General features: G+C 40.8%; 1 protein-coding gene across 1 annotated transcript in view; it reads left to right on the top strand.

The window, feature by feature from the left end:
• qsox1 (quiescin Q6 sulfhydryl oxidase 1) overlaps positions 1-11,506 on the top strand; it is a 29,167-nt gene extending 17,661 nt beyond the window's left edge. The window contains exons 9-13 of the mRNA XM_008407912.1: positions 2,084-2,206; positions 3,710-3,848; positions 4,843-5,019; positions 10,345-10,506; positions 10,713-11,506. Of these exons, the coding sequence (XP_008406134.1) occupies positions 2,084-2,206; positions 3,710-3,848; positions 4,843-5,019; positions 10,345-10,506; positions 10,713-11,485 (1,374 nt within the window). The 3' untranslated portion in view covers positions 11,486-11,506. The remainder of the gene's footprint in view (positions 1-2,083; positions 2,207-3,709; positions 3,849-4,842; positions 5,020-10,344; positions 10,507-10,712) is intronic.
• Positions 11,507-15,006: the final 3,500 nt, after the last annotated feature.

Here is a 15,006-nt window from a genome sequence, read left to right as displayed (position 1 = left end):
ATTGATACGTAAAAAAAATAAATAAATAAATAAAAATCTATATTTCTTTTGGTCTGAATTCTGAGAACTATCTGATGTTAAAGTCATAATTCTGAAAACAAAGTTTATTTTTGTTTGTTTAGGGTTCTGCTATTTTATCTGGGACAAAAAACATGTTTGAGGGAAAACGTTACCAAGCAAGTGTTTCTATTTGGGGAACAAACGCCTGATCCTTGCGCTCAGTCCAACTGTGCAAGAACATAACACCTCTCACTATAAGACTATAAAAGGCATTTAGCTGGATTCATAAAAGCAGCCCACCTTTTTACTCTTTATGTTGTTAGCAGAAGGCATGAGCTGTTCTCTTTGTTACGTTGTGCATTTGAAGACCTGCATGTCTCAGTCTGTCATCAGTGGTCTCAGGCGCCCATCAGCTGGATTTCCTCTTTCTGTTTTCGCTCCCCTCTTGCTGGATGCCCTCTCGTGTTTCCTCCAGCTGTGGTAGTTACCGTGGTTAGGAGTAAACACGCACCAGGAGAAAGCTTGCTGAGGGCGCGTCTGAGTGGTTGTTAGTGGCTTAGGAGGTGAATCTTAATGAAGGAAGAGGCTTAAGCTCAGCTTTTGTCACACTTACTTACGTTGTTTTTAAAGGTGCGGAGAAGAAAACCGATCGACCCTCATTGTCTGAGCGGTGGGCAAGCCCGGCAAAACATTATTGGACACGATGTAATCCAGGTGTGCAAATAATGATGTAAGTTTGAAGTAAATAGATGAATTATGGGAAAAAATATCCAAGCGACGAGTGAAAGATACAGGTGGACTCATCAGGCTGAAAAAAAAAAACCCGACACGTTATTCAATTTTATAAAAACAGTCAGGTTCTCGGATCTGTAAAATTAAGTAATTGAGAAGAACATCCTGTTTCACAAACGTAAACATGTGCATTTCTGTAGTTTTACCATCACGGTTGTGATTATGACATGACGAAATGTGGAACACAAGGTATGAATGTTCTTTCAAGGCGCTGTTCGTTTCAGAGATTATTGCCATATTAATCTGATTTTGATTTTATGATTGGTTGCTAAAGTATCTGCACACTCATTGGAAATGAATACAAAAAAAAACATGTTTGAATGTTGTTTGCAAATATTAACAAGTATTCCTGTGAAATGACTGGAACCGAAAAGGGTAAACACTTCTCACCCTCTGGTTGGCATAAAAGCCACACTGCTCTGTAATTCAGTCCAGAGTTGTTGTTGTTTTCTAAAGGAAAACAAATTGTAGGCCAGGTTAGTAGAAAGCTGTTCATTGCAGCACTATCAGCGACTAGCTTGTGCATTCACAGCTTTTAACCAAAAGTCTGTTTTCATTTGTTTAATAAATGTGTTGTGTTGTGAGGAAAACAAAAAATTTTGCTGCTTCTTGTTCGCCCACATCCTTCAGATCACACCGTGTAGAGCCTGTTGGGTGGCCTAATGTGTGTGGTGTAAATGAAATAAGATTTAAAATATTTAACCGTTTTCAGCGTATTCTGATTAAACCAATAATAACTGTAAGTTCCAGTGGATATAGTTATAAATAGTCTGGAACCTATAGTACTTCTTAAGGTATACTTAGTTCAGTGAGGATATAGATGTAGATACTTATGAGTTGCGGCGATTACTATGAAGCTATTTGTCTGTTTGCTAACAAGAAAAACTACAATTTAGTAGCTTCTCAGAAATACGAGACTGACAATAAATCTATGATATGACCGCAGTTCTCTGAAACTTTAAAAGGAAAACATCTCCTACAATTGCCCCAAAGGAAAAGCTATTGGAGAGTCAAAGTGCTTCTAAATCCACAGTTTCCTGTGTGTTAAGTCACACACTGTGGATAATGTATAACTTTGTGCTAATATAGTCCTCTCCTGGTTTCTCCCAACCAAATTACAAAGAAGTTCTGATATGTGGTTGGTTGCAGTGCTCCTCTTGCATTATTTTTCTCCCAGAATCAGAAATACTCTGGGTATATTTATGGTTCAGGGTAACATAAAAATACAAAACATAATCTAAAATAAGAAAAAGTAAGATGTCTGCTTTTATTGTTCTATTTGTCTCTGCAGTACTTCCCCGGCCGTCCTGTGGTGATGAACTTGTTAAAGTCTCTGAACTCTTGGCTACGGAACCAGAATAAAGGTCCGATTTCCTACAAAGCTTTTAGAGAGAGAGTGGATAACACAGCACAGGTATGCAAACACTAGCAGAAGCATAAAGAACACCATTGACGTTGTAAAGTGTGCTTTGTGTTGTTGTGTAAAAGACAGGGAGTGAAGTGTAGGATTTCCATTCGTCACGAAATGAGCCCAGACTGTAAAGTCTGTGAGAAGGCTTTTCATTTCTTGGAGAAGCATGGTCACCTCAGAGAAAATACTCACACCCTACACCTATCATATTTGAAATATCAAGAAATCTTTCCATGCAGGATCAGAACAAAATCTAGATTTCTGAAAATAAATATGCATCCTTAATTCCTTTTAATTCCTATCTGAGAATCTGTTGTCTATGGAGTGAAGCCTGCATGCCTCCAGTGTGCAGCCCCTTGCAAATTGAAAGAGTCACTTACTTACATCATTAGCTTTTAGCAGACGAATCAATGGATCAATGAATCAATGGGAAGGTATGAATAGACTTCACCTCAGTGGAAATGGATTGTGCATGAACACGCAAGCGTCCACACACAAAATCTTTACTATTGACAAGAGAGTAATCCTGTCAGTCACTGCAGTGATGGCGATGCAGCACAGCGAGTGAAACGACTTTATGTCAGAGAAAATATGTTGTTTGATTCAGCTGCAGCTCTTGGTTAGAGAACTGGATAGCCTCTGTTCATTAGCGGTGGGTCGAGCCATTAACCTGAGTCTGACTTCTCATTGATTGGGGAAAACTGCGTGGAACAGCCTTCATTAAGTCGAACAGGTTGGGAGTTCCTGGAGAGACGCTTTAATTGGTAGAGGATTCTCGTAATTCTGTGGAAACTGTAAATTCCCATTGTTCTGAAGGAGACACCTTTTTGACATGTCAAAGCAACAATCTGCAATAAACTCACTTAAAAAAACTCAACTTTTACTTTTAAATTACAGATTGTTGAAATCTGTAGCAACATAAACAACTGGTATAAGACATATTTTTCCTTTTTAAGACCACATGAATGTTAACTTAATGACATGCAACATCATGGAAATGCTCTGTCTGCATTAATGAAGAGTCCTCCACCTCAGCATGCTGGATGTTGGAAACTGGTGAGATAACATGAGTTCTTATGATTTTAATAATAATTATTTGAACACTTTATGGCACTCAGGACATTGAAAATGAGATCCCAGATGACTGGTTCATGTATAAATATGGAGGAAAAATGAGATGGGGATGTTAGGACAAAACTGATGTACCTTTGAATGCTTTGAACTCCTTGATTATGATCCCAATACAAACATATTATTCACATTCGGAGCACATCAAAAGTGGTAAACATACACTTATGATATAATTTGTTCATTTCCTCACATTTAGACCTGCATAACAAGTTTATAAATGCTAACAAAATAGAAAAATTTGTGACAGCAGATTTGCTAATTATGCAACATGACTTTTTGAACATCCTTATCGTATTCCATTTATTAAACTTTACCATTGTAGATCTTTTTTCTTATTCCATTTCTCCTTTTATCCTTGCGTTTCCTTTCACTCAGGTTCCAGATGCTGCGTTGCCTGAGGGAGTGAGGTGGGTGGGCTGCCAGGGTTCACAACCCCACTTTAGACGTTATCCTTGTGGGGTCTGGACCCTCTTCCACGTTCTCACTGTCCAGGCCAACAACATTGGAGGCTCAGGTGCAAACATTTTGCACTGTTGTGAATAAAATAGTTTCTGTTTTTATTTGCTTGCTAAGTCAGCGGAGGGCTGAAAAAACACAACACATGAGGAAGCATGAAGATTTATTGGGATTCATATTTGATGCTTATTAAAATTTTCCTATGTTGTGTCATTTTATAACATCTGAAATTGATCCTAATTGGGACTGTGTGAAAAGGGATTATATTAGATTAGAGGAATGTGAGTGGGTAATAAAACGGGCAGATGACCAGAGGCTCTGCTCCTGGCAGGGACCTTAATCTCCCACTAAACAAACACGCACACACATGCACGCACACACACACACACACACACACACACACACACACACACACACACACACACACACACACACACACACACACACGAGATGCATGTAGAGGTTAATCCCGAGGTTTATGGACCATCATGCGACCTGCAGATGGACCGGTCAAAAGGGGTGTCCATCTGGACCCCCAAAGGCCGCCATCCTAATGAGCGCATGTGCTCACTTCCTCCACATGTTGTTACCATTTCAGGGTTTTTCTATCAACACTTTGCGAATAACACTGTCTTTACTTTCTAAGCACCTGATAAACACACGCCGGTCTCTGTGCACACCCCGACCTGTGGCTAATTCATCTAAAGGACGTGCTAAGCTCAGAACAAAAGCAAATAACAAAGGGAAAATATGTTTCTGGACTGTTGAGGTCCTGAGACAGCAGCCTGGCCACCATTCACACAGAGTGTTAACAACATTTAATCTGCAGATTGGGTTATCCCATTCTCAGAGATTATTCACCTCAATATGGTGTTAACCCAGCTGCCTGTCACCGTGGGCCCACAGATTCATGGGAAGACTCACTGGTGTTCAGGCTGTAGTCATTAATGTCTTAAAAAAATAGTGGATGCTAAGTTAGAAGGATAAAATTGGTCTCTGAAACCAAAGTACTCATCTTGACCTCACTGATTCAACTCATTATTCTCCTCCAGAGCCAAAGGAAGTGTTAAATGCAATGAGAAACTACATCCACAACTTCTTCGGCTGCAGATATTGCGCAGATCACTTTGAGAACATGGCGAGGGAGGGTCTGGATGTGGTGACTACGCTGCCGTCAGCAGTCCTGTGGCTGTGGTACCGTCACAATCGAGTCAATAACAGAATTGCAGGTAAGAGTCGCCACAGCAGCTAAACTGTTAATGCCAGAGCTTCTCTGGTCCTTGGAAGACGATGTCCTCCATATTTTAGCTGTATTTTTGCTCCAATAAAACTGAGAGAGCTGAATTCACACCATCTGCTGGAGAATCCATTCAAACTAGAGGTGATTCAAAGCAGGAACCCATCTTTGAAACCATTTAACTCCAGCTTTAGAACTCTTCTACCATATTTTAGACGGTTTTAATGCCCGGCCTGCACTGATCTGGTGTTAAGATAGTAATTTGACAAATCTACGAGTTTAAACACATTAACATATCCATACAATGGTTGTTTTCAGGTTCACACATGAAAAAAACAGAGTAGCATGTCATGAAGTGAAAGGAAAATGACACATTTTCAAACTTTCTCTGGCTGCTAATTCCATTTGAAGCCAATTAGTTACACTTAATTTTAATCATATCATAGCTGAATAGAGATGCTACAGTTTTAGGATTTTTATTTGTAAACATTTTCAAGCCACGTATAATTTTCCTCAATTTGTCAAGTGTTCGCTACTTTGTGCATAAAGTTTCTACACAATGTGACAAATATACCTTTACAGGACACACATTATTCGATATCTCAAATATACAGGTGGCTTTTTGCTGTCATCACAACAGTGTAAAATAGAGCAAGTATAGATTTCTGGGCTTTAGCATTGTGGAAACCTTCTTTGTATTGTACATTTTAATTATTCTTAAGTTTAAAGTAGTTTGACAAATATGAAGGCTAACAGAGGTTGTATATAGTTTTTTAGAAAATCTAATGTTTCTTTATGATCTTAACTCTTTACCAGTTTAAGTAGACACTTAAAGCTGATGTTGCACCTGTTTTCACCAATTCACCTCCTGCCTTTTCATTTTCCCATCCTGCATTTCCCTGTTTCTAACACCAATTGGGATCAGAAGTTTTACCTTCCGATATTTTGGGTTGTTCTTAAGATCACTTGGTCCTAATTGGACTATAGGAGGGTGAGGGGAAGAAGGATGGATCCCCAGATCAGACACCAGCTGGCATCCCCGTCTTAGTCCTCCAACTTTTAGCTGCTTCAGCCGCCCCCATTTTCTCCGACCCCCTCTTGGCCTTCTCCTGCCTTTGCTCTGCCCCTGATCACCCTACAGACCCCCACTACTGTTTGAAAACTTTCCAACCATTTCTTATTCATCTGGCCAGATTTTGTCTTGGCCGTCTGTGCAGGAATGTGAGTGTTAGTCCTTCAGTTAGTTAGTATGAAAGTATTTTTATGTTTGTATAAGAAGTTTCCTCATCTCAGAATTTTGTAGTTTATTTCCAATAAGGATATTTTTGTGCCGCTTTAACGTCTTTTTAAACAAAATTTTCAGATTTCTCTTTTAAAGCCAAATGACACAAACAGCATTAAAAAATCTGTTATTTTAGTGTTCCTGATTTGACCAGATTTTAATTATTAACATTGGGAACAGGTGATGTTACACCGTTCATGTGTGAGACGGCACTATAAAAAACATGGTTTTCCTAATATTTTAATGTAAATACTTCATAACTGCAAAGTTCAGCACAATAGTATAAAATAGAGCAATTTTCCTGTAGAAACCTTCCTCTTATCATCTTGAAGTCTCACACTTTCTCACTGTCATTTGACCTGCATGAACACACACTTATCTCAACATGATGCAGAAAATTCACTTGCCATTTCAATGGCGTCTTGTGTTTCCTCTAACTTCATTTTTAACACACTTTACAGATTTAAAGTAGCTTAGCTGGAGATGATGACACCAGTTTATCTATTTATTTATTTTACTTAGTTTCTGATTGGTCCACCTGTTATTGCTAATCATTCTAATAATTTATCTGGTCACCAGCAGGTTTCTTTGTATCTGTATTTAATCTCCCCTCTATATACTTTTCATATTAACTACTTGTGCTGTTCCAGCAAATTATTCTTCATTTTGAAAGTGGACTTTGATAAGTATCCCTTCCTCTCTGCCTGTGTGTGATTTCATTAAGAACAACTATGTCATTAACATCATGATCTTTTGTTTGTGTGTGGTGTCCCCCTCTCTGGGACGGTTTGTGTCCTGTACAGCAGGACACAGAAGGACACCCATCCCTATGCGTGTCTCCTCCCCTGACACTTAAACACCATGCAGCTTGTCCCCCTTCTACCCATCCATCCATCTTTCTTTGGTTGTCGTTCCTCTCTCTTTCCACTCACCGTCCCCTGGGACTCATAGCCTCCGCTTGACAAGCAATAGAGCTGCATCCCTGCTGGATAGCTCCCTGAGGAGAGACAGCTCTGCCCACACACACACAAACACACTCACTATTGCCAAGTTGTTATATGACGGCAGGTGGCAACCACCCTGACACACGCCGCACACGCTTCCCCTGCTGCACCCCGCCCCGCCCACCGACAAAGCAGCTCATGAACATCCTCTCTGCCTTTGTGAGGCAGGTCAGCTGCGAGGTCCGCAGCAGAGAGGCTGTGGGAATTACAGAATTGGTTGCGTTTGTTTCAGTGAGTGGCGGCGTCTTCCCTGAGGACAAGCACACTCCATCTCCCTATCCAGGCAACCCCTCCTCTCCTGTTGTTCGTGAAGTGGAGCTCTTTAGCACGGCTCCCCGCCCCTCCTTTTACAAGCAGCCATGCATGAAAGATCAGCTATTTGTAAAGCAGCCGGACAATTAATTTAGCTGGCAACAAAGAGGCCCCAGGGCCCAGGGCCCTGCAGCAGCTGAGTTAAGACTGGAAGCAGCTCCGTCCTGTTGCTGCATGTCAACAGCTGAGACTGAGTCACATTTCTGCAGACAGACCAGCTCTCCAGCAGCAGGACCGGCTGGCTGCCTTTGCTGGCGGGTACAGTGCACCCGGAAAGCATTCATGGCTCTTCACTTTCCACATTTTGTTATGTTACGGCCTTATTAGAAATTGCATTAAGTTAATGTTTTCCCTAAAGATTCCAAATACAATTATCCTATTACAACTATGTGGGAAAAAGTTTCAGTTTTTTACAAACTGAACACTAAAAAATCACATTTAGGTAAGTCTTCATATCCTTTGCTACGAAGCTCAACATTGAGCTCTTTCCACTAATTATCCGTACAACTTAAATGAAGTCTGTGGTAAATTCAGTTGATTGGACTTAATTTGGAAAGGCACACACCTATCTATATGAGGTCAGTCAGAGCACAAACACCACGCTTTCATGTCAATTTTCAGGATTGTATAACTTCTGCGCTATAGAAAACTAGAGATGCCTTAAAGTTTTTGCTCTGGACATCAGTCATACATCCTGGCAGTCATCTACATTATTACGCATTACTCTGTGGTGTAATTGATTCCTCCTCACCAGCTTAGTGCTGATGAAGCTCGTTCAACGATGCATATTTCTGAAAACGTTTGCCTGGGTCTGACGGCCGCTCGGCAACAGGCTCCTGTGACGATGTCAGTGAAGCTGAAGTCGCTGAAGTCACTCTGTTCCCAAACGTGGCGCCTCATTAGAATAAAAGAGGAGGTGGGGAGGCGTATGAAACATGCACCGACGCCAGCTAAGAAGCAGCACACGCACACACATGCATGCGTACCAGCAGCCGTCAATCCAAGGTACAATAAAATTGATGTATCCTTTATGTAAAGCACTGTATGCAGAGTACGTACACACATGACTGAGATTAATCTGGAGGTGGTGGAGGATGTAAATTGACAGCGCTGTAAAGTGACAAACCTGGTGCTGCTCTTCTTATTCTTTTTTCACCCACACACACACACGCACACACACATACACGCATACACACAATGGCCTGCTGGTGACAAGCAATTTATTACTGGATGCTGCCCTCATTGTGTGTGTTTCTGTGTGTCCTTGTGCACAGTGGCATCTTTTTAAGCTTGACTTGTGCGTGCATTTTGCTCATGTTTGTTCTGCCAATCTGGTCATAGGTGTGCAGCTGCTACAAACAAGAATACATTTAAGGAGAAAGTTTCCAATTCATTAGAAGGGCAGCTCCCGCCTGAGTTTTTGTTGCCCCCGTCTTCAATTTGGAGATTAGGGTTTGCTTTCAGGGTCTGTGGAAAAACATGACAGGTGGTTCGGAGCACAGAGGTCTGCCGCCTGAAAACAGCAGAGCTGTGTGTTTGTTTGAGGGGAGAAGCTGTCCACTTTGGTAACATCTATTATCTCACCATCCCTCCCACTGGGACACCCCCAGAAACCCATCGATCATTGTTAGACCCTGTCATATGAACACACTCGCAGACGCGCACACAAACACACACAATATCAATCCATAGATTACATGCAGACAAACGCTGACGGGTGATTTACATATACACACTCAAACGGATACATTCACATATGCATATGGGCACTTAGTTTTTACGAGCACTGGGATAAGATGTAATGGGTTCACCACAGATTGCATCCCGTCCTCAATGCACTTAAATCCTTCAGTCAACAAGGAGAGGGAAAGAGGTGACAATAGAGGAAACGGCTATCTGGAAACAAAACTTTGTTGTTTTTTTTCTAATCTGCTGTAGTTATTGAAATAATTTAGGTTTTTTAGAATAAAACTAGAAATGGATGTACTATCACTTGAAAAGTTAAAATGCTTGAAAAGCAATTTAACAGTTTGTCACATTTGGTCAAAATTCTTCAACAAGACTTAAGCAAGAAAAATAAATAAACAGGAACATGTCACTGATGATTATTGGCAATGTTGCCTCTTGGCAAGACAAGAAAGTCGTCTCTGTGCAGATTTTGCCTCTGTGCATGTGTGGATTTTTTCCACAGTCTAAAAACAGGCATTTTAGTTTAGCTGAATTGCTCTTGAGTCTACTTTTGTGCAGGCAGACTTGTCTGTCTGCGCTGATGTAGATCTTAGCAGCCGGCAACAAAAGGCCCTACATTGTTACTTAAATGTTTAAATACACATTCTTGACATAAGCAGTCTGTCTTTTTGTTTTGCTACTGTTTGTATTTGGAGTCCATTTTAATATATGTGGAACATTTTGACCAGATAATAAAATTCTAAAAAAAAAAAAGCTCACTTGTGCTATCACAATATAACATATATAACACATGATGATATAAAAAAAGCAAAAATAAGCAATAAGAAACTGATTATAATGCATTGTATTTGACTAGAGAAAAGCAGATTAACTGTGAAATTTAAAGAAAAATACACACAACATTCTCCCAAGTTTCAGGTCTTTCTTTTATCAATGCATTTATTTCTTAGCTATTACTTCTCTTTTTTCTTCTGTGTGACTGTAATTATGTTAAGCTTTTATACTGTCTGTCTGTGATCATCCCCACCAGGTGATTTGAGTGAAGACCCTTTCTTCCCAAAGATCCAGTGGCCGTCCCCGGAAATGTGTCCATCCTGCCACACGGTGAAGAACAACGGAGAGCACAGCTGGAACGAGGCGCAGGTCATTCCCTTCCTCGGGTCCCACTTCTCCTCGAGCCGCATCCTAACAGGTACTGTTTAATCTAGTGGTTTCTTTTTTAGGAAAGAACAAAAAAGTTCAAGAGCTTCAGAAAGTCACAGCTCTACATCTAGACTGATCAGAGAGTCTGTTTAAGTCTGTCCAAGCCATCAACCTTATCACAGACAGAGGATGCATATTGAAGTGTTTGGAACCACTGCAAGGCAGTAATTATTGAAATGTCTTTTTCTGTTCCAGATTATCTTGAGGATGAAGACAAGATTTTGGAAACGCAAAGGGCAAAACATTCCCGTCAGCTGCAAGAGTCATTGGCTCAAAGACATGTAGAGAGAATAGTTAGGGAAGCCTCAAACCCCATTACATCTCCGCCGCCATCATCTGTGCAAGAAGGGGTGGAAGACGAGGGGCTCCAAGAGGGAGAAGAGGGACCACAGGATGAAACGGAGGCTTATGAGGAGAACAACGAAGGTGGGGAGGAAAATCCAGCGCCTGCAGCTAGTGACCGCGGCCACCAGCGGGCTCACCGGATACCAAGCATCATCGGGATGAGGCTGCATCCGAGGAGGGAAGACATCGTGGACCTCGACTCGTTTGTGAACCAGCATTTCAAGGCCAAGGCTTTGCAACTGGCCGCTTCCAGCCTGGTTAAGCAACGCACCCTGCAAACAAAGGTAGAGCAGGAGCCCCGCCCAGCGTTCAACCTGGGCATGGAGCTGGACGCAGGACTCGGCATGGTGGGCCTGCAGCCAGTGGATGATTTCAATGAGCTGAATTCAATTCACCAAGGAAAGGGGCTGAAAAAGCGAGAGCTGGCAGGGCAATATTTCAGGAGGGAGGCTGAGTTTGACCACAGAGGCCACTGGATGTCTGTGATTACCATCGGTTTCTCAAATCTAGACATTAGCCTGTGTGTCATTCTTTATACCCTTTCTTTCACGTGTCTTCTAGCCATGTGCGTTTTCTTTAGAAACCACCTCAGGAGACGGAGGTTTAAATTCGCTCTGCCTTGAACTAAACGTGTAAAAATTTCACCTGAGCATCTCTCTTTCACTGGGTTAAAAGGGAATTTGACAAGATGTGGGAACATGATTTTTATTTTTAAAACTTTGTCAGTGTGGATGTCTTGGGTTAGTGGTGAATTGCTTTAATTAAAATAAAAAAATCAAGACAGTACTTCAAGTAGCTTCCAGGTTCACTCCAGAGAGATGGTTAGTGGTGTAAAATTTGTGCAGATACAGTAAATGTATATTTCCATACATTCCTATTTGGGGTGTTGAAACTCCTTCAGAGATAACTTGTTTTTGTTATTTTTTCCTCCACTAATCAAGAAAAATCAGATCCACTTTTTTTTTTTTTGGCTAAAATTTTCTCCCCTCTTTTCGTACCTTTTGGTCGTGTTACATCTTTATAATGCTTCCATAACCCCTTTAAGATTACTTATAAACATGGTCTCTATTAGTCATGCGAATAGTAAACTGTCTTGAACATTAGCCACCTTAAACCTATTTATCTTTCAAAGTGTTTATTTAAAATTCATTGTTTTAAGACAGCCTTCTCAATGCTTAATTTGGTTTTGTTCTCATCTCATACTGTAAGAGGACCGGTCAGCCTTTGAGCTAAGGAGATCAGTGCAGTACATCTCTCTGCTTTTCAATGACATTTATCCGATGTCTTGGAATAAAAGATTACACTTCCTAGTCCACATGGTGGATAAACTGGTTGCTGATGTGCTGTGGAATGATAAAAGTTCACACTGGAAAATGTTTCAGAAAAAGCTTGATTTATTAGTCATCTCACATAAAATTTATATTTGCCACTCTGAATCAATAAAATTATTTTTGATATGTTTCTTGCTTTTTTTGTGCTTTGTGTCTTAATCGTTAAACTGAATTATTTGCAGTTTTTGGGCTATATTACTAACAAACAAAAATGTTGCAAACTGATGATGAGTAGCTCTTCTTCAGTCTTTCTGCCAGTCTTTGCCAGTCATTTTTGAACAATTCTTGGTCTGTATCAACTTTTTATTTTATTCTTTATGTCTTGGTGTCAAAAATACCCCTGAAATCCAAACAGTTGTGACAACAAAGTGTCATCCACTGGTCAATGAAGTGAAACCTATTCCATAAAAAAAAGGTTATAAAGAAACAGCACGCACTCTCTTAAAATGCTTTTATCCCGTGTTGCTGAGCATATTCAGGAATACCAGATCTTGTTTTTGTTTTGACCAAGACTACAGGAACAAGAGGTAAGGAGGATCGGGGTGTTACACGTAGAAATGGGGGCTTAAACCATCCAAGGTTGAAGGAAAAAGCCTGTTGCCATCTGTTGTGGACCGCAAGCTAAATCCTAACAATTTCATTGGGATTATAGCAAGTGAGTAATCCAGCTTTCCTTTAGGACTGGAGAGGAGAGATTACCCTTGAGGATTAGCTCCCTGCACATAATAAACTTTATTAAAACGCAATCGGCTTTCGTGGGGCCTCTTCCATCCTCACACATACACTTGGAAGTGGGCGCTTGTCGAGGGCCCCCGCAGGACTGGAAGGAAGGAGTGGATCAGATGAGGGGGGGGGATGAAAGACGAGCCGTGAGCTGGATCGACATGTTGAAGACATGGGTTTGATGTTGAGTTTACAACAAGCTCAGCTGAAGGACAAGTGATCCTTGATCTTGAGCTTTGTGCTCTTTGAAACGTTGCCTTGAATTCCCAGGACTCGTGGCCTTTTACCTCCACCTGTCTGACACTCAGGCTGATCTCATCTCCAGACCCGTTTCATCTGTTTATCAGAACCACATGCTCAGTCCTCGCTGTGAGACAGATTTTTACGGTACAACAGTTAAAGCAGTCGCTTCCACTACACACAACGCTGATTAATAGCCTCTTGTTAAAGCAGACAGGCATCAAGGCAGAGACGATTCAGCTTGACTGAATCAGATCTCTGATACTTTCCTGAGTGATGCACGTGCTGGGTGGGAGTTTTTTTTCTTCTTTGTTTTTTTAAGCAAACATTATATCTGCATTTTTAGGTAGTAAACTATAAAGTAAAAATTTATATTCTTCTTTCAGTTGCATATATGGCATATTTAATCAATGCGTCACATTTGACTTTGCCCCTTTCCTCTCACACATCTGAGCTCTTAATCTGTTTAAATGGTAACCTGCGTTTGTTATAGGATTGGAGAGGGCGCTGCTTTCTGCTGCTTACTCTGCGTTAGCCTTTTATCAGGTACCTTGAGCCTCAGTGAGCCGCAGGTTGTGATGGTTCAGACTAATGAGAAAGTTGGCTGCATTGTTATGAGTGTCTGCAGCCTTTCCCAGGCGAGCGGTTAACTTAGACCCGGATGTGCACACAAGGAAAATTTCCAAAAATATAGAATATCAAAACAAATGCCCGGAAAAATAGTACTGTGGTCCCATTGGCTGCTTTCATTAGGTCATATTGTAGTGGATGGGTCATATTTGGATCTGAGGTAGAATCTGTTGTTTTTTTTTTTTTTTTGTGACTGCAGTTTCTTGGAACATTGCGGTTCGTCACAGGGGTAAATGTGCTGCAGTAGAGTATATTTTACACTTTAAAAACAATCTTTTTGTTTTTGGACGACAGTAAATTACGTCAGTAAATTATTGCATTTTGATCAGAAAGTTACTTTCTTCGATTCACATTAAAGTCATTGTGGTTATATTGACATTCTGCTTCTATGTTTTCACTTGATTTTTGGTTAAAAAAAAAAGAAAAAAAAAGTGCCAAGTAGGTAATGTCAAGAGATTAGTCAGTACTTTAAAAAAAATGCCTGCATTGTCAAAAGCTTTTCTGTTGTGCGATGAAACTTCGCACAACAGAGGAGTGGAAACCTCACCTTGTTACCTTCTTTATGTCTTTCATAAATTAGACAATGCAGAGTTTTATAGTCACTCTTCTCCTGTGAGCTCTCTGCCTCGGTGTTTATTACTGTATTGATATTAAAATGCAGGGGGGCCTTGATGCATTTTTCTGTCATCTCTCCTTTTGACTTTAATAATACTATAAAGCTTCCTGGTGTGGACAAATGGAGAAGGTGGGAGTTGGGGTAAATAAATTATGAAGAAGAGTTTAATATATGGTAACCGTGTATATCACAGCCAAACTAAGCCAGGTCCTCTTTCAGGTTTTAAATATGCACCCTTTTAAAGGCAGGAGTCAAGACGGGTCAGCTCCATCTCATTTTACTGCTTCAGTCCCTCCTCCATTCGTCTAGGTGCATGTCTTTAAGGTGAGAAGCTTTTTTTTAACAACCAGCCGAGGCATCAGATCCAGTCTGGTGGTTGGAAAACAGAGACAAGTCGTCTCCAGGCATGTGATCTGTTTATTTTGTCCCAGTGAGTGTTTCGGTTCATTTGGCACCACAGCGGATTTTATTAACTTTACCCGCACCAGAAGGTCCTGAAGGAACTGATTTCCATCCATCCATCCATCCATCCATCCATCCATCCATCCATCCATCCATCCATCCATCCATCCATCCATCCATCCATCCATCCATCCATCCATCC

Source organism: Poecilia reticulata, linkage group LG4, assembly GCF_000633615.1.
Source record: "Poecilia reticulata strain Guanapo linkage group LG4, Guppy_female_1.0+MT, whole genome shotgun sequence".
Classification (NCBI taxonomy): Eukaryota; Metazoa; Chordata; class Actinopteri; order Cyprinodontiformes; family Poeciliidae; genus Poecilia; species Poecilia reticulata.
This window is presented reverse-complemented; position numbering and strand designations above follow the sequence as displayed.